The sequence below is a fragment of the Globicephala melas genome, chromosome 12, assembly GCF_963455315.2.
Source record: "Globicephala melas chromosome 12, mGloMel1.2, whole genome shotgun sequence".
NCBI lineage: Eukaryota > Metazoa > Chordata > Mammalia > Artiodactyla > Delphinidae > Globicephala > Globicephala melas.
Genome location: NC_083325.1, coordinates 9,165,546 through 9,193,224, shown reverse-complemented (window position 1 = coordinate 9,193,224; position 27,679 = coordinate 9,165,546). Strand labels below are relative to the sequence as shown.

Genomic DNA, 27,679 nt, shown 5'->3' with positions numbered 1-27,679 from the left:
TTTTTTTTCTTAACACCTTTATTGGAGTATAATTGCTTTACAATGGAGTGCTAGTTTCTGCTTTATAACAAAGTGCATCAGCTATACATGTACGTATATCCCCATATCTCCTCCCTCTTGTGTCTCCCTCACACCCTCCCTATCCCACCTCTCTAAGGGGTCACAAAGCACCGAGCTGATCTCCCTGTGCTATGTGGCTGCTTCCCACTAGCTATCTATTTTACATTTGGTAGTATATAAGTCCAGGCTACTCTCTCACTTCGTCCCAGCTTACTCCTTCCGCTCCCCATGTCCTCAAGTCCATTCTCTATGTCTGTGTCTTTATTCCTGTCCTGCCCCTAGGTTCTTCAGAACCATTTTTTTTTTAGATTCCATATACATGTGTTAGCATACGGTATTTGTTTTTATCTTTCTAACATACTTCACTCTGTATGACAGACTCTAGGTCCACCCACCTCACTACAAATAACTCAAATTCATTTCTTTTTATGGCAGAGTAATATTCCGTTGTATATATGTGCCACATCTTCTTTATCCATTCATCTGTCATTGGACATTTAGGTTGCTTTCATGTCCTAGTTATTGTAAAGAGAGCTGCAATGAACATTGTGGTACATGACTCTTTTTGAATTATGGTTTTCTCAGGGTATAGGCCCAGTAGTGGGATTGCTGGGTCATATGGTAGTTCTATTTTTAGTTTTTGAGGAAGCTCCATACTGTTCTCCATAGTGGCTGTATCAGTTTACATTCCCACCAACAGTGCAAGAGGGTTCCCTTTTCTCCATACCCTCTTCAGCATTTACTCTTTGTAGATTTTTTGATGATAGCCATTCTGACCGGTGTGAGGTGATACCTCATTGTAGTTTTGATTTGCATTTCTCTAATGATTAGTGATGTTGAGCATCCTTTCATGTGTTTACTGGCAATCTATATATCTTCTTTGGAGAAATGTCTATTTAGGTCTTCTGCCCATTTTTGGATTGGGCTGTTTGTTTTTTTGATATTGAGCTGCATGAGCTGCTTGTATATTCTGGAGATTAATCCTTTGTCAGTTGCTTCATTTGCAAATATTTTCTCCCATTCTGAGGGTTGTTTTTTCATCTTATGGTTTCCTTTGCTATGCAAAAGCTTTTAAGCTTCATTAGGTCCCATCTGTTTATTTTTATTTCCATTTCTCAAGGAGTGGGTCAAAAAGGATCTTGCTGTGATTATGCCATGGAGTGTTCTATGTTTTCCTCTAAGAGCTTGATGGTGTCTGGCCTCACATTTAGGTCTTTAATCCATTTTGAGTTTATTTTTGTGTATGGTGTTAGGGAGTGTTCTAATTTTACATGTAGCTGTCCAGTTTTCCCAGCACCACTTACTGAAGAGACTGTCTTTTCTCCATTGTATACTGTTGCCTCCTTTATCAAAGGCAAGGTGACCATATGTGCATGGGTTTATCTCTGGGCTTTCTATCCTGTTCCATTGATCTATATTTCTGTTTTTGTGCCTGTATCATACTGTCTTGATTACCGTAGCTTTGTAGTATAGTCTGAAGTCAGGGAGCCTGATTCCTCCAGCTTTGTTTTTCTTTCTCAAGATTGCTTTGGCTATTCAGGGTCTTTTGTGTTTCCATACAAATTGTGAATTTTTTTGTTCTAGTTCTGTGAAAAATGCCATTGGTAGTTTGATAGTGATTGCATTGAATCTGTAGATTGCTTTGGGTAGTAGAGTCATTTTCATAATGTTGATTCTTCCAATCCAAGAACATGGTATATCTCTCCATCTGTTTGTATCATCTTTGATTATTTTCATCAGTGTCTTATAGTTTTCTGCATACAGGTCTTTTGTCTTCTTAGGTAGATTTATTCCTAGGTATTTTATTCTTTTTGTTGCCATGGTAAATGGGAGTGTTTCCTTCATTTCTCTTTCAGATTTTTCATCATTAGGGTATAGGAATGCCAGAGATTTCTGTGCATTAATTTTGTATCCTGCTACTTTATCAAATTCATTGATTAGCTCTAGTTAGTTTTCTGGTAGCATCTTTAGGATTCTCTATGTATACTATCATGTCATCTGCAAACAGTGACAGTTTTACTACTTTTCTTTTCTTTTGTGGTATGCGGCCCTCTCACTGTTGTGGCCTCTCCCGTTGCGGAGCACAGGCTCCAGACGTGCAGGCTCAGCGGCCATGGCTCACAGGCCTAGCTGCTCCGCAGCATGTGGGATCTTCCCGGACCGTGTCCCCTGCATCGGCAGGCGTACTCTCAACCACTGTGCCACCAGGGAAGCCCTACTTCTTCTTTTCTGATTTGGATTCCTTTTATTTCTTTTTCTTCTCTGACTGTGGTGGCTAAAACTTCCAACACTCTGTTGAGTAACAGTGGTGAGAGTGGGCAACCTTGTCTTGTTCCTGATCTTAGTGGAAATGGTTTGTTTTTCACCACTGAGAATGATGTTGGCTGTGGGTTTGTCATATATGGCCTTTATTATGTTGAGGAAAGTTCCCTCTATGCCTACTTTCTGGAAGGTTTTTATCATAAATGGGTGTTGAATTTTGTTGAAAGCTTTTTCTGCATCTATTGAGATGATCATATGGTTTTTCTCTTTCAATCTGTTAATATGGTGTATCATGTTGATTGATTTGCGTATATTGAAGAATCCTTGCATTCCTGGGGTAAACCCCACTTGATCATGGTGTATAATCCTTTTAACGTGTTGTTGGATTCTGTTTACCTGTATTTTGTTGTGGATTTTTTCATCTATGTTCATCAATGATACTGGCCTGTAGTTTTCTTTTTTCTGTGACATCTCTGTCTGGTTTGGTATCAGGGTGATGGTGGCCTCACAGAATGAGTCTGGGAGTGTTCCACCCTCTGCTATATTTTGGAAGAGCTTGAGAAGAATAGGTGTTAGCTCTTCTCTAAATGTTTGATAGAATTCGCCTCTGAAGCCATCTGGTCCTGGGCTTTTGTTTGTTGGAAGATTTTTAATCACAGTTTCAATTTCAGTGCTTGTGATTGGTCTGTCTGTATTTCCTATTTCTTCCTGGTTCAGTCTCGGAAGGTTGTGCTTTTCTAAGAATTTGTCCATTTCTTCCAGGTTGTCCATTTTATTGGCATATAGTTGCTTGCAGTAATCTCTCACTATCCTTTGTATTTCTGCAGTGTCAGTTGTTACTTCTCCTTTTTCATTTCTAATTCTATTGATCTGAGTCTTCTCCCTTTTTTTCTTGATGAGCCTGATTGATGGTTTATCAATTTTGCTTATCTTCTCAAAGAACCGTCTTTTAGTGGTTTTTTTTTTTTTTTTTTTTTCTTTGAGGTACACGGGCCTCTCACCGTTGTGGCCTCTCCCGTTGCAGAGCACAGGCTCCGGACGCGCAGGCTCAGCGGCCATGGCTCATGGGCCCAGCTGCTCCGCGGCATGTGGGATCTTCCCGGACCAGGGCACAAACCCGTGTCCCCTGCATAGGCAGGCGGACTCTCAACCACTGCACCATCAGGGAAGCCCCATCTTTTAGTCTTATTGATCTTTGCTATTGTTTCCTTCATTTCTTTTTAATTTATTTCTGATCTGATCTTTATGATTTCTTTCCTTCTGCTAACTTTGGGGTTTTTTGTTCTTCGGTCTCTAATTGCTTTAGGTGTAAGGTTAGGTTTCTTATTTGAGATGTTTCTTGTTTCTTGAGGTAGGATTGTATTGCTCTAAACTTCCCTCTTAGAACTGTTTTTGCTGCATCCCATAGGTTTTGGGCCTTCGTGTTTTCATCGTCATTTGTTACTAGGTATTTTTTGATTTCCTCTTTGATTTCTTCAGCGATCTCTTGGTTATTTAGTAGTGTATTGTTTAGCCTCCATGTGTTTGTATTTTTTACAGATTTTTTTCCTGTAATTGATATCTAGTCTCATAGCATTGTGGTCAGAAAAGATACTTGATACGATTTCAATTTTCTTAAATTTATTGAGGCTTGATTTGTGACCTAAGGTATGATCTATAGTGGAGAATGTTCCATGAGCACTTGAAAGTGTATTCTGTTGTTTTTGGATGGAATGTCCTATAAATATCAATTAAGTCCATCCTGTTTAATGTATCATTTAAAGCTTGTGTTTCCTTATTTTCATTTTGGATGATCTGTCCATTGGTGAAAGTGGGGTGTTAAAGTCCCCTACTATGATTGTGTTACTGTCTATTTCCCCTTTTATGGCTATTAACATTTGCCTTATGTATTGAGGTGCTTATGTTGGGTGCATAAATATTTACAACTGTTATATCTTCTTCTTGGATTGATCCCTTGATTGAGATTATCTGTTGAAGAATTTTTCAGAAAGACTTCTCTTTGCATAAGATTCATTTGTAGAAATAAGTCCCTGGGAAAGCCTAGGTCAGAAATGTCAAATTGGTGTCCTTTAACTAGCTTTCTTTGGTCAACACTATCTGTCTTTCTAAAGTCAAATTCATTTTTAATTTGAAAAATCAGTAGATATTATCTTATAAAAATTCCTATTTCCAAGTCTTCTTGGAAAATCAGAAGAACTGTGCATGAGCTTACATTCCCACGTGGCCACCACTGGCTGGAGCTGAGTGGGGGCTGGTGCCTTTGGATGGGACATGTGCTCTTCCAGGTCACCCCCCATTCCACTTGGTCTGCATCGTCTACCTGGCTAGCCCCTGTAAGAATCTATTTGTAACTCTGCTATTTATTTGGTCTGCTTTGTATTGTGATAGGAACATGAAAAAAGTAAAAATCCTGGTCTCTAACAAGGGTGAAGCTTGACGTTTAGAAACAACAAAACATTGCTTGAATTAGCAAAGTAAGTTAACAAGGTAAAAATAAAATCTGTAGTGTAGTTGTGCACTACTTTTAAACAGTTTTCATTGCACTTTACTATTCTGCCTTTTAACCCAACATGTCTCTACACTGTGGCAATGCCTGAAAGCTGGATGACACCACTTACACCTAAGTGTGTCTCCATACACAGATTGTAATGTATATGACCCACCCTGTAGCTTAATATGATACAAATCCCTGCAGAGGCCAACAGCACACCTAGACCCTCACCTTGGCTCTTATCCCTAACTGCATGACCACAGGCAAAGCCCTCCGGGGTTCAACTCTTCATTCATATAATGAGGGTACTGGACTAGGTCTCTCTTAGACTGGGATTTGATTGTTTGAGACCATCAGCACATTTATAAAAATTGTGGAAATATCTTTTAGGTAAAACAAATAATAACTCAAGGGAAACTTGTTTTAGAAAATATTTTAGAAAAGGGATGCTTTCCAAGAGTACAACAAGAAAATTAAAACTTTATCATCAAAATATGCTGACTTATCCATTCCTTGTTTACAAAATAGTTTTAAATTTTAAAAAAGCCAAAATTATATGCCATTATTTACCCTAGAAATTGCTACTTAATGACAACATACGATGAAGCCAGGATTTTAGAAAGGAGAAATGTAAAAATCGAAATAATTGATATAAATTTATATGCTAAAAATTGGTTATTTAGTCATATCTCTTCAAAGGAGTCAGTGAAAACCCTCGGAAGATGAAATCAGGCTCCATTCATTTACTTCCCTCTGACACTTGCTATTTAGCTAATTATTTCGGAAGCCTATATATTAAAGCTTAATGCATTCTCTCAAATCCAAAATTTATTAAGATCTTTTTTTTGCCAGATAAAAGTTTTTTTTATAGTAACAAGTTTGCATACTATCTACGAAAATGATTATAAGTAAAATTTTATAGGACACCTGTGTAGGAAGAACCCTGAACAGGCCCTCAAATTTCCTGCCCTAATTTCTGTGACTGTGAATATGAAGGATACCACACCTGTGATCTGCACTACTTGATAAGAGGGATTTTGCAGATATAATGAGATTATTAGTCAGCTGACTCTGAGTTAATCAAAAAGGAGACTACCCAGGTGATGCTGACCCAATGACATGATCAAAGCAGAGTTTTCTCCACCGGTGGTAGGAGAGGTCAGATTTCTGAAGCGCGAGGGAGATGTGACGCACCAGTGCTGGCTTCAAGATGGTGACAAGGAGTGTGGGTACCTCAGGGAACTGAGAGAGGTCTCTGGCTGACAGCCAGCAATGAAACGGGGACCTCAGTTCTACAAGCACAAGGCACTGAATTCTGCCGACAACTTGAATGAGTCTGGGAGTGGATTTCCCCTGAGCCTCCAGTCAATGACTCAGCCCAGCTGACATCTTAGTTACAGCCTTAAGATACTCAGAGCCCACTAGACCCACTGGACTTGTGGCTTACAGAACCATGTGCTAATAAGTGCGTGTTTGTGGTGATTTATTACACAGCAATAGAAAACTAACACAACGCTGAGGAATTACCTATTATTAGGTAGGACAAGAAAACCAACTGAATATATGAATGCTACATTTTTCAGAGTGCTTAAGTTTCAAAGTTGATTTGTTAGGCTGTTTCATGTTGAGAAAAACAATGTGTGTTGAAAAGTAGAAGTGATAATTCTCAGGAAATGGGGCAAACTAAAGTCCAGAATAAATGTGAAACATTCAAACTAGATTTTAATTATAGCAAAGTAAAATTATACACTAAAAACCCTAGACATTTCAATTTCAAACTCAAAAGAAATCAAATACAGCAGAGATGCTTACCCTATTTTGAAAAAATGATGCATGAAAATGTGATGTTGTAGCAGATATTGATACTAAAGTAATAGTTTCTTCAGAACTAGGATTATGTAAGTAAACTTTTTCCATTTTTGGCATTCCAACTGGTCTGTAAAAACAAAAAGAAAACTGTTACAAATACTTCAAAGACAATTTCTAGTTTTAGAGTTAACCTTTAGTTGTTAAAAAATTAAACATCAAAATTATTTAGACAAATACATACCCAAACGTATGAAATTATATATTAAATTAGTTTATACCTAAAATTACACATAAAATGCATGCATTCGCTATTCAGCAAATAAAATTATTGAGTGCCAACTGTATGTCACACACTGAGCCAGGTACTGGGATGTAAGGGGGCAAGTCTCCACCCGGATGAAGTTTACAATCTAGTGAGGAGGCAGGCAGGGAACAAAACGGTCAGATCCCTTTATTACTTTCTGTAATACCACCTACCGCCTGCTTCTCTACTAATTCTGAATCTTATCCTCCTCTCCCCAAATTCCACTGATAGATGCTCTTCAATTTAGAAGACGTTTAGTGGCAACGTTATGTGAGCAGATCTGCCTTATAAGTTAGGGGCTGTTGTTATACTCATTTTATAGATGAGGACACCAAGGCACAGAAAGCTTAATTAACTCGCCTAAAGTCATACTTGGAACATCACCCTGAATCCAGGCCATCTGGCTCTAGTCCCTGCTCTAACCTTCTCAAAGGAACAGTATAAAGCACACACTCGAGGTCTGATGTCCACAGATTCATTTTAACGTTCCCCATGGCATCCACATTACAGTTTGTCTGAAAAGTGAAACCTCCTTAGTATGTAGTCCATTAAGTACTTACGTTGCTAATCATATTTGCACAGGCTTCCTAGCTTGACAGCTTAAGAGAATTCTGCAAATAAATTACGTTTTTTCAGAGTTCTCTCTAGTTATTTAATTGGCACCTGTCTTATTTCCTCAGCAAGATTATCAGTACCTTAAGGACGAAGTTTACGTTGTATGCGCACTGTGTATTCCTCGTATTGTCTAGCACAGAACCAGGCACCTGGTGAGAGCGTGCATGGGGCAGCTTGCCCGCTCCTGCCCCTGCCCATGACCTCAGTGGTTACAGTCTAGTGAAGAAGCAGGCAGGGAACAAAATGGTCAGATCCCTTTCTTTCTCTCTGTAATACCACCTGCTGTTATGAAGTGGTTATCAGCCCCCTAATCTGGAATCACTCAGCCTCCACACGTGGTTCCCTATGTTTCCACCTGAGTCAGGCTGGTTCCATGTGCATGACCCCCACGCCTTTACCAATGTCTTTGCTCTGTGTTTTCTTCCCTATTCTCTATGTGAATCCAAACCCTCATGTTCTAATTCAGTTACAGCTTCTGTCACAAGGTCCTCTTCTTGTACAATCATTTTGGCCTATGCTTTCTGAAATTTTATTTCATCTGTAGAAACCTCAAATTCTAAGTAGTTGAAGATGCAGCGCCAGAATTACGTTTTATATGTGGTTCAACTGTCCACCATGCTTTTGTCCTTCAGGAATTTTTGCCCCTGCCTTTTCCTCAGTTCAGTTTATCACTTGTAACTTATGATGTTGGAAAACTGATCAAACAGTGAACAGCTGACAACTTTCACTAGTTTAAAAAAAAACAAACCAGGGGCTTTGGGTTCCTTTTAAAATGGTGAATTGGTTAGTATATGTTACTGGTTCTCCCTGACACCCCCTAACAGCTGCATATACAAACAACAACGCTGGAAAATTTTAGAAGTTAATCCCTGATTCCAAGGATTAACCAAAAACAGCAAGAAACCCTTGGGGGAACAGAAGGCTGCCTGAACTGGCAGGTGGGGAAAAGTGAGGGACACAGGGCAGCGCAGGCCGCGAGAAGCCAGGAATAACTCTCCTCTTCTCCATTCCCTTCCCTGCTTGCCTTGGTACAATCAAAGCCTCCCCCTTCAACCCAGACGGCAGAAAGGCTCACTGGGGTAAGAAGCTGCTGATCAGCTACACTTGAACACACCCGCCTCTACACTCCTCTCTCTGGTCCTCCAAAGCCCTAAAGTTGTTAGATTACAATTTAGGAAGATACCTCTTCCAGACACTTTTGCCTAAGCACTGTCAGATAGAGTGGTGGGAACATAGGACAATCAATAGTTTTTATGTGAATGTGTGTATGTAACTGGACCTCTCCACCTTGGGGATCATCTTCCTTCTTAAATTCACAAGAAGAGACAAAGAGAAAGGCTTGGTCTTCTGCTCTTCCTCAATATGTATTATAAGACAGCAACTCAGAAGTTCACACATCAAAATAACATGATCTGTGAGGAGTAGTACAATCAAGTTGAAAACATATACAGTGTTGTGATAGACCACAATATTGTTCCCAATTGGCTGACTGAACTGGTGAGAGGCTTGTATCGCTCCACTTCATTAACATTAGGCCAATGAAATGTGAGCAAGAGTGACATATATCATTAAGTTTTAAGAGTCTTCTTGTACTCTGTTTCTTCTGCTAAGTAAATGGCATTTCACAGATAGGAGTGCTCTTCTAGTCTAAATCCCACTGGGTCGTTTGTGATCACAGCATAACCTAGTAAAGGCTGAATAATGCATACCTGAAGCTGCAAAAGTTAAACCAAGAATTAAAAATAAGCATAATGGAATATGCTTAAGGAGAAATGGCAAGATACTAGTAAAATGAAGAAAGCCTATAGAAAACAGGAGAAAATATCAGCAGAAAACATAATGTACAAAGACAATGGATGGGATATAGGTACATAAAACTCTATTCGTGAGCTGGAAGATCAGATTGACAATTTAGTTCCAAATTCAGTAAGAAAGTATATATATTTAGAATATTTTAAAAGATAGAGCTATAAAAATCAAAAGAAAAACAGATATGTAGAACATAACTAGAAGTGGTAATATTTGGAAAATGGAGTGTAGGAATACTTGAAGAATATGGACAAAAACAATGGGCAAAACCCAAAATTTAAAAAAAAATGAAATAATTCTTGATTGAAAGCATTTATGAAATGTCAACAAGGAGAGATAAGGAAACCCTGTACTTAAAAAGCACACAGCAAAATTTAAGGAGTTGCAAGAGTTTTTTATACATTACGGATATAAGCCTCTTAGGAGATATTTGCAAATATTTTCTCCCATTCTGTGGCTATCTTTTCACCTTCTTGATGGTATCATTTGCAGCACAAAAGTTTTTAATTTTTATGTAATCCAACGTGTATATTTTATCTTTTGTCACTTGTGCTTCTGGAGCCATATCTAAGAAAATATTGTACAAATCACTGCATAATGGAGACACATTACAATGTTTTCCTCTAAGGTTTTATAGTTTAGCTTTGTTACATTTACATTTAGCTCTACGATACACTTTGAATTAATTTTTGTGTATGGTGTCAGGTAGGGGATCCAACTTAATTCTTTTGCCAGTTGTCTTAGCACCATTTGTTGCAAAGATTATTCTTTCTTCATTTAATTGTCCTGGCACCCTTGTCAAAATCAATTTACAATAAATATAAAGTTCTATTTCTGGAATCTAAATTCTTTCGCATTTATCTACATGGCAGTATTACAGGGTCTTGACTACTAAAGCTCTTTAGAAGGTTTCTGACATTGGGAGCTATTAGTCTTCCCATATTGGTCTCCTTTTAAAAAATTGTTTGGCTATCCCGGATCCTTCTTATTTACATGTGAATTTTAATACCAGCTTGCCAATTTCTGTAAAAAAGTCAGTTGTGGTTTTGATGGGGATTGTGTTGAATCCACAGATCAATTCAGGGAGTACTGCCATTCTCATTTGTGTCTTCTGATTTATGAATACGGGATGGTTTCTATTTACTTAGTTCTTTAATTTCTTTTGACAATGGTTTGGCATTTTTAGTATACAGCACTATTTTTTAAAAATTTGTATGTAAGTATTTTATTTTTGATGCCATTGTAAATGGAATTGTCTTCTTAATTTTGATTGTCCATTGCTAGTGTATAGAACAAATATTTTTGTATATTGATCTAATATCCTGTAACCTTGCTGAACTCACTTATTCTATTTTTTTTAAAAGTGGATTGCTTAGGATGTCCTATGTACAAGAGTATAACATCTGAAAATAGAGATGGTTTAATTCTTCCTTTCCAAATGCCATTATCAAAAGTGGGGTACCTAAATCTCCAACTATTACTATTGAACTGTCGGGTTTTTCCCTTTAGTTCTGTTAGTGTTGCTTCCTATATTTTGGGTTTCTGTTGTTAGTTGTGTCTTGCTTTTTTAATGTGACAATCTTGGTCTCTTAATTGCTGTGTTTAGACTATTTATATTAAATGTAATTATTTTTATGGTTAAAGTCTACCATCTTGCTGGTTATTTTCTATTTGTTCTATCTCTTCTTTGTTCAGAATCCTTTTATATGCAGAATTTTCTAGTCCTGGCCCAATTAAACTAGAAATCAATAACAAACAGATAAACAGATTCTCTATAAATATGTAAATAAACCAACATGTGTAAACAACTCATGGATCAAAGATGAATAAAAATTAAGAACTATCTGGAACTGAATCAAAATGAAGAAATTAACTCATTAAAAACTTGTGGAATACAGTTCAAGTTGTGCTTAATCGAAAATTCATAAATCTAAATGTACATATTTGAAAAGAAGAAAGCCTGAAAATTAATGAGCTAAGCATCCATGTCATTAGAAAAAGAACAGCAAATTAAAGTAAGAAAGTACAAGGAAAGAAATAATACAAATAAGAGTGGAAATCAATGAAGCAAAACATAAAATAGAGATGATTTATGAAGTCAAAAATTCCCATTTTGGCAGGGGGGACTAATAAATTGTTAACTACCTGGCAAGATGAATGAAGAAAAAAGAGGAGGCATAAAATATCAATACCAGCAGTGATGAAGAAGACATCACTACAGATGCTACAAACAGTAAAACAATCATAAAATTTTATTAACTTTATGATAGTAAATTTGAAAATCCTGAAATTGCCATACTCCTAGAAAAACAGAGCTTGCGAAAACTGACAAATTTAAGAAAAAAATATGTAAGCGTTACAAAAAATAAAACTACTGAAGAAATTAAATCTGCAATTTAAAACTTCCCCACAAAGAAAACTCCAGTCCATAAGGACTTGACTGGCAAAATCTACCAAATATTTAAAGGGACTATTCTACCAAACACTTTGGGGAAAAGAGAGATGCTGATACAAAATGGGGAAAGATGAGAAAGAACTCTGTGAGGCTGGATCTGAATTGGGAAAATATGAACTGGACTTATCAGTATGGGCCGTGATTTATGCATGTATACATATCAATATATACATACATAATGCATATGTATATATACATGTATATATTCCTTCAGAGACTGGTCCACATGAGCACAGAAGCAATGACATATTGGGGCAATGAGCACATTCAGTGCCCAGATCTGGGTTTCTAAATGTCATTTCCCACTGAAGAGACCAGGATTTCTTTAGTTTTGGCTAATTCCAGGTCTTGGACAAAGCAAAACATAAGGAAGTCTAGAACATTTGTTCTATTAGAAAGCAAAGAATTGTTCAAAGATAATAGGATGTATCAAAAAAAGAAAAAGGAATCAGCTTAAACAGGCTCCCACTGGCAAAATCTGTAAAATTTGGAGCAAAAAGAACAGTGAAAGTAAAGGGTTATTACACGCTGATTTAAAAACAAAACCCATGAGTCTATAGCAGAGATCAACAACCTTTTTCTGTAATGGGCCAGACGGTAAATATTTTAGGCTTTACAGACCATGCAATCTCTGTCACAACTACCCAGTCTGCCACTGTTGTGCAAAAAGCAGCCACAGACAAACGTAAATGAATGGGTATGGTTATGTTCCAGTGAAACTTCATATATAAAAACAGGTGTCAAGGGCCATAATTTGCTAACCCTTGGTCTACAGTGATGGTCAAAGAGGGGGAAGAATCTTGATTCCTAAATGAAAAAAAACAATGATAGAATTTGAAGGGGAAAAAAGGAATCACCATTTTGCAACTATCGATGTAATGACTGTCAGGTGAGAGTCTATGGGTGCGGATGAGGTAAACTATTAGATGAAAGGTTGATGGAGGACAGGATAGCAACCCTACAGATTATTTATTAATGACGAAGAGGAAAAGCCGTCTTTACAATTTACAGGATCTGGCAGGTAGTACACCAATGAGCGCTCAAACTCAGCATCAACAATAATTAGAAATATGGACATTACATTACCCTGATATAACGTAATACAACATTATCTATGTAATGTTCTTGACAAAAATGTTTAGCCTGAAATCTAATCATTAGGATATAATCAGGCAAATCCAGTTTGTAGGCTATTCTATAAGTCAACTGACATGTACTACAAAAATTTCAATCTTATGAATAAAAAAAAGAAAAAAGGTAGGAAACAGTTCTAGATTAAAGACACCTACCAACCAAATGCAATGTGTCATCCTTAATTTAAACCTGGTTAGAGGATGGAAGACTATATTGCTTTTGGCAATTAGGGAACTTTGAATGTAAACTATATATTAGATAATGTTACTGCATCAATATTAGATTCTTTGGGTGTGATAATGGAATTGTGGCTACTTAGGACCAGTCCCTTAGGATTCACACACTGAAGAACTCAGGGGTGAAATATGATGTATACGTTTACTTTCGGGAAAAAAAGTGGAGTTTGTGTGTGTGTAGAAAGAAAAAGAGACAGAAAGAAAAGGTTACCTCTTGGTGAATCTGGATAAAGGTTATGTAGGTGTTCACCATATTATTCTTCCAACTTCTCTGTACTTTTACATTTTTCAGAAGTTGGGGAAAATATTAAGACTTTCTGTTCAACAAAATACCAGATGGGAAAATTTAACAGACACATGACAAGCTGGGAAAAGATATTTGCAATGTCTAAATATCTTTTTAGACTTTAAGGTTATTTTCAGACTATAAGAGGAATTACTAAGAACCCCAAAAGAAAAATGGTCAAAGGATATGAACAGGCAATTTATAGGAAGAGGAAACTCAAAAGGCCAATAAGCATATAGGTATGGATATTCGAACTTACTAGTGATGAGAGAAATGCAAAATTAACAAGGCATCATGTTATCCCTATTAACTAGCAAAATTAGAAAGCTGGCTAATGTTAAGTGCGAATACAGGGGACATGGCAATACAGGAATGCTAGTGGACTGCTCAGAGGAGTACAGAGAGGAAGCCATTCACAAGAGCAATCAGGCCATACCTAGATATGTGAAGTGTACTCACACTCTGTAACCTATGCATTCCACTCTGCGCTTATAGTTCCAAAGCAATTCTCACGACGGTCTGTAAGTGGCCCTGTAAGAGGATTTCACCGCAGGGCTGTCTGTGGTGGTAAGGCAGGAGAGGCAATATGTGTAGCCATCCAAGGGGGAGTTAACGGTAGAGTAAGGACTCACTATTTTACTCCAGTGGTTAGAAATAAGAGAGCAGAAAAATAATCAACAAAAACAGACCTTTAAAAAGGTTAAGAAATAGAATGAGCTATGCAGCCACTATGGAAAACAGTGTGGAAGTTCCTCAAAAAATTAAAAACAGAACTACCTTATGCTCCAGCAACCCCCTCTTCTTCCCATATCTGAAGGAAATGAAAACAGAGTATCGAAGAGATACATGGCACTCTCAGGGTTACCGCAGCATTGTTCACAATGGTCAAGATGTGGAAACAACTGAAGTGTCCATCGACGGATGAATGCATAAGGAAGCTGTGGTGTATATATACACGATGGAACATTATTCAGCCATGAGAAAAAAGGAAACCCTGCCATTTGTAACAACACGGATGGACTTCAGGGCATTATGCTAAGTGAAGTAAGTCAGAGAAAGACAAATCTGTGTGATATCACTTATATGTGGAATCTCAAGAAGCCGAACTCCTAGAAACAGACTAGAATGGTATTTACCAGGGACTAGGGGGTGGGGGTAAAGGAGAGATGTCGGTCCAAGAGTACACATTTCCAGTTAGAAGATGAATAAGTTCTGGTGATCTAATGTATAGCATAGTGATTACAGTTAATAATACTGTACTATACGCTTGAAAGTTGCTAAGATCTTAAATGTTCTCACCACAAAAAAGAAATGCTAATTATGTGATGTGATGCAGGTGTTAGCTAATGCCATGGTGGTAATCATTCTGCAGTGTAAGTCAAATCAATGTGCTATATACCTTAAACTTACAATGTTATTTATCAGTTATATCTCAAAGTTGGAAAAAAACCAGAATGAGCTATATCACAATATTATTTATATGTTAAAATATAATTACATACAGTAAAATTACATAAGAATAATTTCTAACTGGGTGGCAGATACAAAACTATACATATGTCTTATTCATTTCTGTCTGTATATTATATTTCATAAAAAAGAAAAAAGGTGAAAATAATGTGGTAAAGTAATGAAAATACTCTGGAAAGTAACACTGCCCTATAATTGCTAAGCATCATCATATAAAAGTGAAATAAAGCATTCAGTCTTTTACTCTTCCTTTTGCTTTAGAGTGACCACATCAGTCAAGGTGGCTTTGCTATGTGAGATGTTTACTTGAGGTCAATGAATCAAAAGGTATTTGCCGAGGACCTACATCTGAGCCACCACTGTTAACAATGCTACCTTATCTTTACAGGTGCTTCTTATATAGCCATCAATGCTGAACCCTGTTTAGTCAGACAGGAAGCCCCATATGTTGTGATATGACCCCTCAATAATTCAATTTGAAAAGTACTTTAACAAATTTTATCTAAATAGAATATTAGAGAACTTAGGGTGGAAGTGTTATAATTAAACATTATGATAAATAAACTCAAAGCTCATTTTATTGTCCAAGCAGAAGTTTTAGTCTGTTTCCTTAGAGGTTTGTCTAACTTCCTTATTAGGACTTCTTCTTTTGGGGGTAAAACCCTCAAAGTCTAAAGTTGGGCAGAATTACATGCGCTCAACCTGACTTCTAACACAGTCACATTATTTCGCTTGATTCTCATATTCTGTATCACCTAAATCAACATCAAATGTAACTCAGCACCACTTTATTCATTTCTTCTGCAGCTTCATCTACAGTTGACTCTTGAGTTGTTTTAAACATTGTCTTTTCTAGAATGGGATAACAATACCTTCTTTCCATACTACCCAAAAAAGTCACGTTCATATGCATAAGGTCCACAAACTATATAAATAAGAACTCTTCACTGTCTTTTGTAAGCATTTAACACATTTTTAAGGTTTTGAAAATGGGCTGTGCTGCTTTTTATTTTACACACCATCTGAGAATTTCTTTATAATGCTGACATGAAGTTTTGTTGTTGCTGAGGTTCAGTGTCTTCTGGTGCCTCTAAGGCTTAAACCAAGACATACTCCCCTTCTGAGAGCTCATCACTGCAGATGCCACCAGCTCTTGCCAGAAGCGGGAAGGCTGTAGAGAAGATGAACTCCCTTCAAGTCTCTCAGCAGAGAGCAGGTGATTCTGCGGCATTAGCGGTCACTAAGAGGCTGTACCCACAGACTGCCCTTGGGAGGCAGGATCCCACAGGCGAGCTTCCTGCTTTGCAGGGAAGCCAAAACCTGGTCCAAAACTGTTCTGTGGTTTACAGCCCAGCCACCACGAGGCTCAAAATCTTTCTGTGGCTTACGGTTCAGCCATGAGGAAAAAACCCAAAGGTGAACCAAGGCTTGGGCCCTGAGGAGGGGACAGAGGGGCATCCAGAGGCAGGTCTGCAACAACGCATTTAGGGTTAGGAAGCAGGAAGCTGAGTGCCCTCGGGAGCCCCCAGTGCGTGGACTTCCTCTTGCTCAGGCAGAGACTTTCTCAGGAGCTAGACCTCTTAACCAACAGGCTCAGCGATCTCAGGTAGGGTCACGGGACCATAACATAATTAGGGAAGTAGGTACAGATCCAGCTGGGACTTCAAACTATGGCCACGATGCTGCAGGAAGAAGCTTTACAAAGACAATATGGAAGATAAAACTCTTCTTCCTCAAGCTTTATACACATATAGTAGAATAACAGTACACAGAGATAAAAATGTGCTCCTTCCACCCTGTAAGTTCACCGATTATGTGCTTTTTTCAGCAAACAGGCTTTTTTACAATTCAAGTGTCCCACAGGCTACCTGGCAACCAGTGTTTCTCCTCCCTATGAATTTGTTCTTAATGTTTTTCCTCCATTGACCTCAGTGCAATCAATCTCAGTTTAGATAAAGAAGACAGGGTATAACACAGACAAGTACTCTGGGGGATCCTTGAAGAAGACAGGACTGAAGATGGCCTGCTACAGGAGAGGGCTCTGGGGTAAGGAAAGAAGCCTGGAGGTTCTAGGAGCCTGGAAGCAGGGGTGGATCAGAAAGCTTGGTTTGCAATGCCGGTGAGGCTGGCCTTACCCTTTCTTCTAGGGATCAAAGAGGAAAGGCCCTAAGCCACACCCTCCGGAAATGAACCCTTGGAGAAGGGTCATCTACTTACGTTGCCGAGAGAAGTCTGGAGTAACAAGAACTGAGGGAAGGCGTCAGCAGGCTATTCCAGCCACTCATGCACACACAGAGCAGGCTTCCTGCAGTTCCAGGTGGTCCAGACCATGGAAGCAGAGGGAGGTCTCCTTGGATGGACCAACTTACAGACCTCATACAAACAGCTTCCCCTGCCTCTCCCTCTCCTCAATTCCCTTGACAAAGTGGAAGACTGAGGAGAGAAGTCACACTGAACCATGGAAAACTATGCTCAAGTACTAATACAAATTTACTTGTGAGTAAATAAGCAGTGCATCAGTTTTCTATGCTGCCTAACAAAGTACCACACACCGAGAGGGTTAAAGCAATGCCCATTTATCATCTCTCAGTTCTGTACGGTAGGAGTCCAGGCACAGCATGACTGGTGTATCTGCTCAGGGTCTCACACATCACGGCTCAAAGTCCCCTTCTAAGCTCATGCAGGTTGCTGGCAACGTTTAGGTTGCTCTCAGCCTCTTGCCATACGGCCCCTGCCCTTTCCAAAACCAACACAAAGAAACTCCCTTGCATCAAATACCTCTCATGCTTCAAATCTCCAACATTTCTGTCTCTGACTGCCACAGCCAGATGTAGAGGGCTCATGTGTGGTTAGGTCAGGTGCCCAGATTACCTCCCTATCTTAAAGGTCAACTGATTTGGGACCTTAATTACATTTTCAAAATTCTTTGAAAATTCTACAGCAACATCTAGATGAGTGTTTGATTGAATACAATTGGGAGAAGGTGAATGAGCACCTTAGGGGCCAGGAATCGGGGGGCATCTTAGAATCCTGCCTGTCATAAGCATCATGTGTGACTGCTTGGCTAGACAGGTAAGATTTAAAAATAAGACAAAGATTTTCAAATGCCTGCTAGTGTGCTGGTCCAGTTTGTTTCCATTATCAGCTGCTCCAAAGACAGGAGGAGGGCCAAGGGGGTTAGTGTGAATTATTTATAGATAAACCAAGCTGAGATATACAGCTGTTCTCTCAAGAGCAGAGCTTCTGACTAACTGTCCATATTTTACAAGAGTCTGAGGCTCAAAAGAATTAGGAAGAAGCACTCATGAATTAGAGACTAGCTTGGAAAGTAAGCTGCAATTTTGTGGTCAATGGCAATTTTTCTAGCCACAGAAAGATGACAATGCAGTGCCACGAAACAGCCAAAGAAATGGCTGAGTAGCTGCCCTCAGGCAAACTTTGTGAATGACAGTGACACAGCAGTCTATTAAACACAACTTTTGGCAGGAATTTGGGCCAAATCAATATGCACTACTTTGACCACTCGATTACCACAAAATCTGACCATCGTCTCAAACACATTTTAGACTGAGGGCTGAGCTGGAGTGTTGGTTGAACAGTTATAAACTGGAAAGCTAAAAAGCACCAAACATCCCTTTAGAAAAGAGGGCCTACTTGATTTTCTCGGAATACCAAAAAGTGATTAGGGAGAAATGCCTCTCATCAACTGAACTTGACAATAAACACCTCCATTTTTAGCAAGTTTATTCAATTTCCACCGTTTTAAAAGCCATTAAGTCTCTGTTTTAAACTTTTAGATTTGAAATCAAGATTTTCTTCACTTAATAATTATATAAACCAAAGAACTCAGTAAAACAAGATCCCACCCAAAGAATCTTTTAAATCTGCAATAAATGTTTGAGAAAAGGAGTTGTTATGGAAACAGAAAAATATTTAACAGCACTGGCATAAATAACTGCGGGGGGGGGTGAGTAAAGCATGGGGTGGGGGGAAGGTGGTGGTCAGGCCCAAGATTGCTCCAGGCTGACTGCTAGAGAGAGAGAGGGGGGAAGGGGGGAAAGAAGAGAAGGGCAGAGGGAGAGGGAGGGAGAGGGAAGGGGCAAAAAAGTAGAATCAAAGAATAAATTTAAACAAAACGGATGTAAACAAAGAAAGCCTATTTTTCAAGAAAGTTAATTTGATCAAACGTCAAAGACATTCTAGAGGGCGGTAGGGACGGCCAGGGTAGTGAGAGGAGTGAGGCCACGGCGGTTTAGAAAGCAGCCACGGAACTAGAGCTGCATCCTTGCTAAAGGACAGGAAACCGTCTTGGAGACCCTGGTTGGCAACTGAAGGCAACCTGGAGTGATAAATTTCATCCGACTCAAAAGTTCTTCCAGTTACTGCAAAGGGTGTTTTAAAATTAAGAATGGCTTCTGGTTTAGAAAAAATGACCACAAGCAGTAGAAGTAGTTCACAGAAAACATAAGGCAAAACTTCAGTGCATAAGTCAAGGTACAGTGAACAATGATTTCTGATTACTTACAATTTCTGGAAGAGAATATTATGAAGTGTTCTGTTAAGGCTACTTCTCAAGTCCTAAAATTACTGCTAGACATATGAAGCTAACGAAACATTTACAGCATGGGCATTAATTAAATCAGTACATTGCTGGATCAAGAAGAAAAGGTATAGCAAATGTTTAATGAAGTGCTGCAAAAAACACTTGAAAATGCAAAACGAATTTTACTGTAGCAGAAGAAGTCAGCAGGTAATCTTGCTGGACTTAAAGACAATGTACGGCATGTGTTAAGTGTGAAGTATGTGCCAGATATGTAAAGATAAATAGTGCGTATTTATCTTGATAGTCGGGTCTAGTAGGGAAGCAGACGTCAGAAGAACCAATTAGAGCAATAACCAGCACTGACAGAAGTTAGCAGAGGATGTCAGGTGTGATGAAGAACCCAATTCCAGTTTTGATGTCTCATTGCTGACAGTTTTCAAGCCCCACAATGTCCCTTCACCTTATGCCCCACATCTGGGCAAGCCCACAGGGAAGCCTGCACACTCTCTCTCCGATCTACTAAGAAGTTCACACCATGCAAGCCTGCCTAGCCTCACCCCCTAAGCATAAGAGCCAAGCCAGTTTCCTTTCTCTGCTCTCTCAAGCCATTTTTCAGACCTTGGGAGCCCTCTCTGCTCTCCCCAGAAAGCTTCATTATGTGAGGATAATAAATCTCTCCAGCCCTTCTTGGTGTGTGAACCAGTCTTGACGCCTAAAGCAAATTTTGGGTGTGGATCCATCCCAGCTCTGTGGAGTGAACGCCACACCATGGAAGCAGGGGGAAGGCAGTTTCTACCTCTGCTAGGCAGGCTGGGGAAGGCGTGTTTTACAGAGGACTGAAGGTCACTGGAGGTTCAATGGGCCAGGGAGGTTGTAACGGGCTTCAACTGGAGTTCCTACCCACTGCATGACTTTTCTTTCTCTGGGTGAAACCCTGATAATTACAGAGACACCCCCTGGAAAACACGTCCACTACCAAACACCGTCCTTATCTGAGTGATGAGGTAGCCACCTCACCTAAGCCAGGGTGATGACTGTACTACTCTGAGATTTTTCCAACTAAAGTAAAAGAAGCTATTATTCCCCGAGGAAGGGAGGCTAGAGAATGCGGGTCTCAAGAACAGTCAGTAGATTTGCTCTCATCATTGTAGGGAAAAGATACGGGCAGTGGGAGAGAAGAAGCCAACAGCAAGTGGGGCAGAGATAAGAGATGGGGGCGGGCAGAAGAAAGGCCTAGTGGTGCTGGATAACGTCGTTCCCAGGTCCCACTGCAACTGTGAACTTTCTGCAAATATATTACAGTCCTTGGAATTCCTTCTAGTATATCCTTATTTTTGCTCAACTCCTTTCAGTTAGATTTCTATCACTTAGAACCAAACAACAACAGCACTGACCAAAACAGACGGATTACGGCACTCTAATTACTGTTAATTTTCTTACAATACCAATGATGGTACTGTACTTATGCAGAATGTAGGCATGAAATGCCATTATGTCTGCTACAAATGATTAAAAAAATGAACAAAAATATGAATATGGCAAAATTTTTAATTATTGAATTTAGTTTAAGAATATATTCACTATCTGTTCTATTTTTCTGTATGACTGCATGAAACCTTCTATGAAAAATTCTTTTTGGAGAGGAGCCTCTTAAAGTATGTATAACATGCCTGGAGCTTTCAAAGAGAGTTTGGCCGTCATCTGAGCTAAGAGACTCCCAACAACAGCTGGATGTGAGACTGGCCTGCTTCCTTGGGACCCTCCCCAAGTGCCGGCCCGTGGACATCAATATTCAGGTCCTGCCCTTGAGGCTCCAGCCTGCTCGCAATTTTCCCTTCCTGAGTGCCTGCCCCTGTACACTTGGGGCTTGCTTAACCAGCTCCCACAATTAGATAAGCCAATTCCTTATAAAAACTCCACACATAAACATATACGGACAAACACACACACACACACACACAACACTGGATCTGACTGGATCTGTTCCTCTGATTGAACCCTAATACATGTATTCACATCTGCTCCCAATTCCTACTTCTATAGATCCACTTCTACCTTTATGAGATAAAAACAAACTCTTCAGTGCTCTCAGGCTGGACACAGAAAAGTTTAAATTAAGGGTAAATTTTTTTTCCTTTTGTTTCCGCTCTTTTGCAGCAGCATATAAATTTGCTGCTTTGGGGGACAGTCCAGTCTAACCTGTAACCAAGAGCTCACAGTCTGCTTCAAACAATTTTCTTCATCGTATAACCCAACCCTCGTCTGTAGTGGTGTGCATCTGTCTGTTCGCACATCTTCAGCACATCGTCCTCTCCAGTCGTAGATTAATTCATTGATTGCTATCGGTGCTCCTTGTACATGACGCCTAATTACTCTCTAGCCTAAATATTAACTAAAAATGTTTTACATTCTGCATATCCTTTCACCTCCTAATTCCATTTTTTTTGGACTCTCCTGAGGAACTAGTAATGGTTGTGCTTAAAAGCATTAGTTTCAGCACTGATTATAAGACCAAAGAGTTTAAAACAATAAATGAATTTAAAAAATATATCCATACAATTTGCTGTTCTTTGATACCACAAAATAATGTAACAGAAAATTCTATGGAATAAAAAAATGCACAGTATATATGTTTAGAAAGCAGGTTAGGGACTTCCCTGGTGGTGCGTGGTTAAGAATCTACCTGCCAGGAATAAAGACGCAAACGTAGAGAATGGACTTGAGGACACAGGGAGGGGGAAGGGGAAGCTGGGACGAAGTGAGAGAGTGGCATGGACATATATACACTGCCAAATGTAAAACAGATAGCTAGTGGGAAGCAGCCGCATAGCACAGGGAGATCAGCTCTGTGCTTTGTGACCACCTAGAGGGAAGGGGTGGGGAGGGTGGGAGGGAGATGCAAGAGGGAGGAGATATGGGAACATAGGTACATATATAACTGATTCACTTTGTTATACAGCAGAAACTAACACAACATTGTAAAGCAATTATACTCTAATAAAGATGTTAAAAAAAAAAAAAGACTCTACCTGCCAATGCAGGGGACATGGGTTCAATCCCTGGTCTGGGAAGATCCCACATGTCTCGGAGCAACTAAGCCCATGCACCACAACTACTTAGCCTGTTCTCTAGAGCCCGTGACCCACAACTACTGAGCTTGCGCTCTAGAGCCCGCAAGCCACAACTACTGAGCCCACATGTCACAACTACTGAAGCCTGCGTGCCTAGAGCCTGTGCTCCGCAACAAGAGAGGCCACCGCAATGAGAAGCCCACGCACCACAACGAAGAGTAGACTCCGCTCACCACAACTAGAGAAAGCCCATGGGCAGCAATGAAGACCCAATGCAGCCAATAATAAATAAATAAATAAATTTATTTTTAAAAAAAGAAAGCAGGTTATAAAATAGTTTATGGTCAGAAAATACTGTTATATTTTTGTAACTCAATAAATAAATACAGATACACAGAAAAAGGACTTGAAGGATAGAAGTTCAATGTTTATGTTTCTGGGTGGTTGGATTACTGGTAAATTTTTGCTTCTTTCTCTTGATGAGCATTTTCTAAGTATACCACAGTGAACATGTACTGCTAGCATATTGGGCAAAACCCCAGTAAATTTTGTAGTGGTGATTTAATAATCTGTGGCCTAGAACAGGAATTCTTTACTAGTGCTTAAGGATCCAGATATGGACTTTGATGGGGATGGCTATAAAACCCTTGAACCTATGTGCAAAATGTTATTTGTATGTGCAACTGTGTGTGTGTGCATTTGGGGAAAGGAAGGAAGAGGTTCTGATAGCTTTCATCTGTTCTTAAAGAAAACCATGATCCAAAAAAGGTTAAAACTACCAGTCCAGAATTTTGCTTGCCCTTATCTCAATTTCTCCTATTTAGGGGTGGGGCATTCATTATGTAAAGCATTGAGGGACAGATAATTTGGAACAGGAATTACCAATTTCGATTCAGATATTTTGCACACCTGAAAATTTCTTTATCTCAGGGGATGCATGAAATTTTCAAAACTCCCTTAAAAAAAAAATGAAGTGAAAAACGTTGGATATAACTTTTTTTTTTTTTTTGCGGTACGCGGGCTTCTCACTGTTGTGGCCTCTCCCGTTGTGGAGCACAGGCTCCGGACGCGCAGGCTCAGCGGCCATGGCTCATGGGCCCAGCCGCTCCGCGGCATGTGAGATCTTCCCGGACCGGGGCACGAACCCGTGTCCCCTGCATCGGCAGGTGGACTCTCAACCACTGCGCCACCAGGGAAGCCCGGATATAACTTTTGAAACAATCTCTCTAAAATGGTTACTGCTAAGCTTTTCAAAGTAAGAATACTCACTATGTTAGACTTAAAGTTTTGCTACTGTACCCTGATCTCCTCTGTCCCCAGGCTCATGGTGTCATCATAAACATGGCCCATGCCACAGTCCTAGATTGGAGTTCATCAGAGAGATAGAACTCATCATTATTTTAAAAATAATGAACCTTCTTGCTAAAGATCAAAATGCATGCCATGTTTCATTAAATATCTTGGCATTTGACAGAAGGAGACTACGGGTGATATATTACTGTGACTGGATTAAGAACTCTATGTTTTTGCCATCTCAACATCGTTTCTAAACCTTTTTACAGGACAGAAACAACAGTGATGTATTTCCTATCTGAACATTATGGTCTTTAAACCTAACACCCACAAGTCAATTTTACTATTTATATAACGACTACTTGCAAATACTGATTCCATCTGTAGGTACAAAAGGAAGCACACAAACTTCTCTCTGCAGCCCCACCCCAAAAATCCATGATCTCTGTAAACACCTGAAAAGATGGAGTTGTTATCAGATAGCTCTTCTTATGCTGACTACTCTACCATGGTTTTATACAAGTATAACTGATATATTTGATTATTCTAGGTTTGAGATTGTAAAGAAATTATTACAGAATTAATTAAAGAATGTTAAAAAATGCAAGGCTGCCTACTGTGGTACATGTAAAAACTAAATGAAAACTTGACATTAACATCTTAGTGTAGAAGAACAGTTTCAGGTACCTGGTTTCAAATCAAAAGATTAATACACTTCCAAATTTAAAAATACCCTGAAATATTTAAACAGAAATTATTTAAATTTAATGTCTTCACTAGTAGAAAACGGTTAACTACAACTTTGACAACATTAAAAAAATTACAGTTTTCATTTATTGAATCAGAATAGACCTGCATACAGCTCCCCCTACCGACTTCCCTTTTAAATTCTTTTCTTCTAATAAATGCTGGAGAGGGTGTGGAGAAAAGGAAACCCTCCTACACTGTTGGTGGGAATGTAAATTGGTACAGCCACTATGGAGGTTCCTTAGAAAACTAAAAATAGAGCTAACATATGATCCAGCAATCCCACTCCTGGGCATATATCCAGAGAAAACCATAATTCAAAAAGATACATGCACCCCAGTGTTCACTGCAGCACTATTTACAATAGCCAGGACATGGAAGCAACCTAAATGCCAATCGACAGACAAATGGATAAAGAAGATGTGGTACATATATACGATGGAATATTACTCAGCCATAAAAAAGAATGAAATAATGCCATTTGCAGCAACATGGATGGATCTAGAGATTGTCATACTGAGTGAAGTCAGACAAAGACAAATATCATATGATATTGCTTACAGGTGGGATCTAAAAAAATGGTACAAATGAACTTATTCATAAAACAGAAACAGAGTCACAGATGTAGAAAACAAACTTATGGTCACCGGGTGGGGGGGGTAAAGGAGTGGGAGGGATACATTGGAAGATTGGGATTGACATATACACACTACTATATATAAAATAGATAACTAATGAGGACCTACTGTATAGCACAGGGAACTCTACCCAATATTTTGTAAAGACCTATATGGGAAAAGAGTCTAAAAAAGAGTAGATATATGTATATGCATAACTGATTCACTTTGCCATACACCTGAAACTAACACAACATTGTAAATCAACTTTACTCCAATAAAAATTATTTTAAAAAAAAAGGACAAACAAATTTAAAAAAACTTCCTTTCTTCTGCTAACTTACCAGAGTGGCATTACTCTAGAAGTTATATCATTTAAGATGTTCTCTTTACCTACCTGCTAAATTGGGTTGGAACCAAATACGGGTGAAGACTTGTCTTCCCCTCAGTGTATCTGAGATGTGCAAAACCTGAGACCCAGAGGCAGAAGGTAAGCAGAACTATGGTTTGAGGAAGTACTCTGTGGTTGGACCTTGTCTTCCTGTAGGATCTGCTTTTGTTTGGCCTCCTGGGTTGGTGATAATATTATTTATTTGATGATGTATAAAAGTTTGTAATTTAAAAGCATATACATCAAACAAATTAATATATTCTTCCACATCCACAAGGAAAAACGTTAAATAATAAAACTGGAAATGAAGTGCTAATCAGAAAGGTAACCAAGTTTAATGCTGCTTCTGAAGATAAGATCCTCTGAACCAGAGACTCCAAAATGTGGATATTTTTCAAACTTCAAACTTTAATATTATATGTTAGATTCATAACAGATACTTACTTCCCATTTTCAAACTGTATTCAACATTATTTACTTTCCTGATGACTAAAACATGTAACTTTCTCATACAAGATAACACAGGCAAAAGGCAAGACAAATGCATGCATAAAATATATATAATATTGCTATGGCCTGAAAATTTTAAACTTACTGTTCATGGAAATCCAGCATTGGTGGCTCAAATCGTATAGGTCTGCAATTACCCCGGTACAGAGATATACTGTAAGTAAAAAGAAAACAGCCTAAGAAGCAATTCTTCAACATATGTGTTTCCCCAAACCAAAGTCAGACACTTGAGTTTTGTCATGATAAAGTTTCTTTAAGAAAAGTGGAGTCTTATATTAGAAATATGGCGTTCCTTTTTTATTAGAGGAAATCAATAAACATTTGTTTTAAAAAATGGTGGAAAAAAAGGAGTGTTTTTCCTATTCAAAGGTATGCAAAAACAGAAACTGCTCAAATAGACTGCTGAAATATATTTGGTTGATATAATTGATAACAATATATCTTAATATGTTCATTTGGATTTTTTTTTTTTTTTTTTTGCCACACCATGCGGCTTAAGGGATCTCATTTCCTCAACCAGGGATTTAACCTGGGGCACCGCAGTGAAAGCACCAAGTCCTAACCACTGGACTGCCACGGAACTGTCTCATTTGGATTTTTAATACATGTACAATGAACAATAAATAATTACTTGTACTTGGAAGGCAATTTATAGAGATAAAAACTCATGATCCCATTGTAACTAGAGTGTCAAAGAACTAAACAAGAGTCAATTTGGGGATAGAAATTTCCAAGAACTGAAATATCTTTTTAATCTGAGAGTTTGGAACATACTGATCTATGATGCCTTGGCCTAAATATTTGAGTATCATTTCTAACTATTCCCCTTGATACTAGAACTTCTCACTAAAACAGATTCCTGAATAAGCAAACCTCCTAGACATCACCATGACCTAACATTGATGCAAAGTATAAATAACCTTGGAGAGGAGGTCCGCATACCTAAAGTCATGTTTACATACTGAGAGAGGGAGAAAGTCATTCAGACACTAAAGTTTCTAAACAGTAGATTATCTTTCTGCTGTATTTTAAGAAATGATGTAAGAGCAAAACCCATTCTGTGAGACTACTTTATTTCCATCACCTCTGCAATTCAAAAGAGCACAAGCTTCACATGATGTAATTTCATTCAGGAAATACAATAGAAATAGACAAGGACATACAGAAAATGTGGAAGATCTAGATTTAACTCAATTCAATAAAGATTAAATAGTCTGAGCAGTGGAATAATTGAGCTTAAAAAAATAAGGTTTAAAAGTGTTTTTAGCCTTAGCAATTAAGAGTATTACTCTGTGCTGCTTGACAATCCTTCTACATATGTTGAACATTAAAGATGACAAACACGAGAAGGAAAAGACCAAATGTAAGACTATACTTTACTAAAGCACAAAACTAAAGACACTGGGAAAATGAAGGCACAATTCCTCACAAGGCAGCTGCCACATGTAGCCAGAGGTACAGAATCTACCCCCTCTTGATTTCTGCCCTTCTTAGACATACTGTAACGAGGATACTCTTCAGCTCCTTTAAAACAATAGATACTGATGAGTTCATCAGTTTTAACAGTGTGAAACTC

General features: G+C 38.7%; 1 protein-coding gene across 3 annotated transcripts in view; it reads right to left on the bottom strand.

Annotated features, from left to right (window-relative positions):
- TMEM131 (transmembrane protein 131) overlaps positions 1–27,679 on the bottom strand; it is a 192,575-nt gene that overhangs the window by 93,309 nt on the left and 71,587 nt on the right. For all 3 annotated transcript variants that reach the window (XM_030838893.2, XM_030838891.2, XM_030838892.2), the window contains exons 4-5: positions 26,189–26,257; positions 6,626–6,749 (exon numbers count right to left, since the gene is read on the bottom strand). In XM_030838893.2, coding sequence (XP_030694753.2) covers positions 6,626–6,749; positions 26,189–26,257 — 193 coding nt within the window. The remainder of the gene's footprint in view (positions 1–6,625; positions 6,750–26,188; positions 26,258–27,679) is intronic.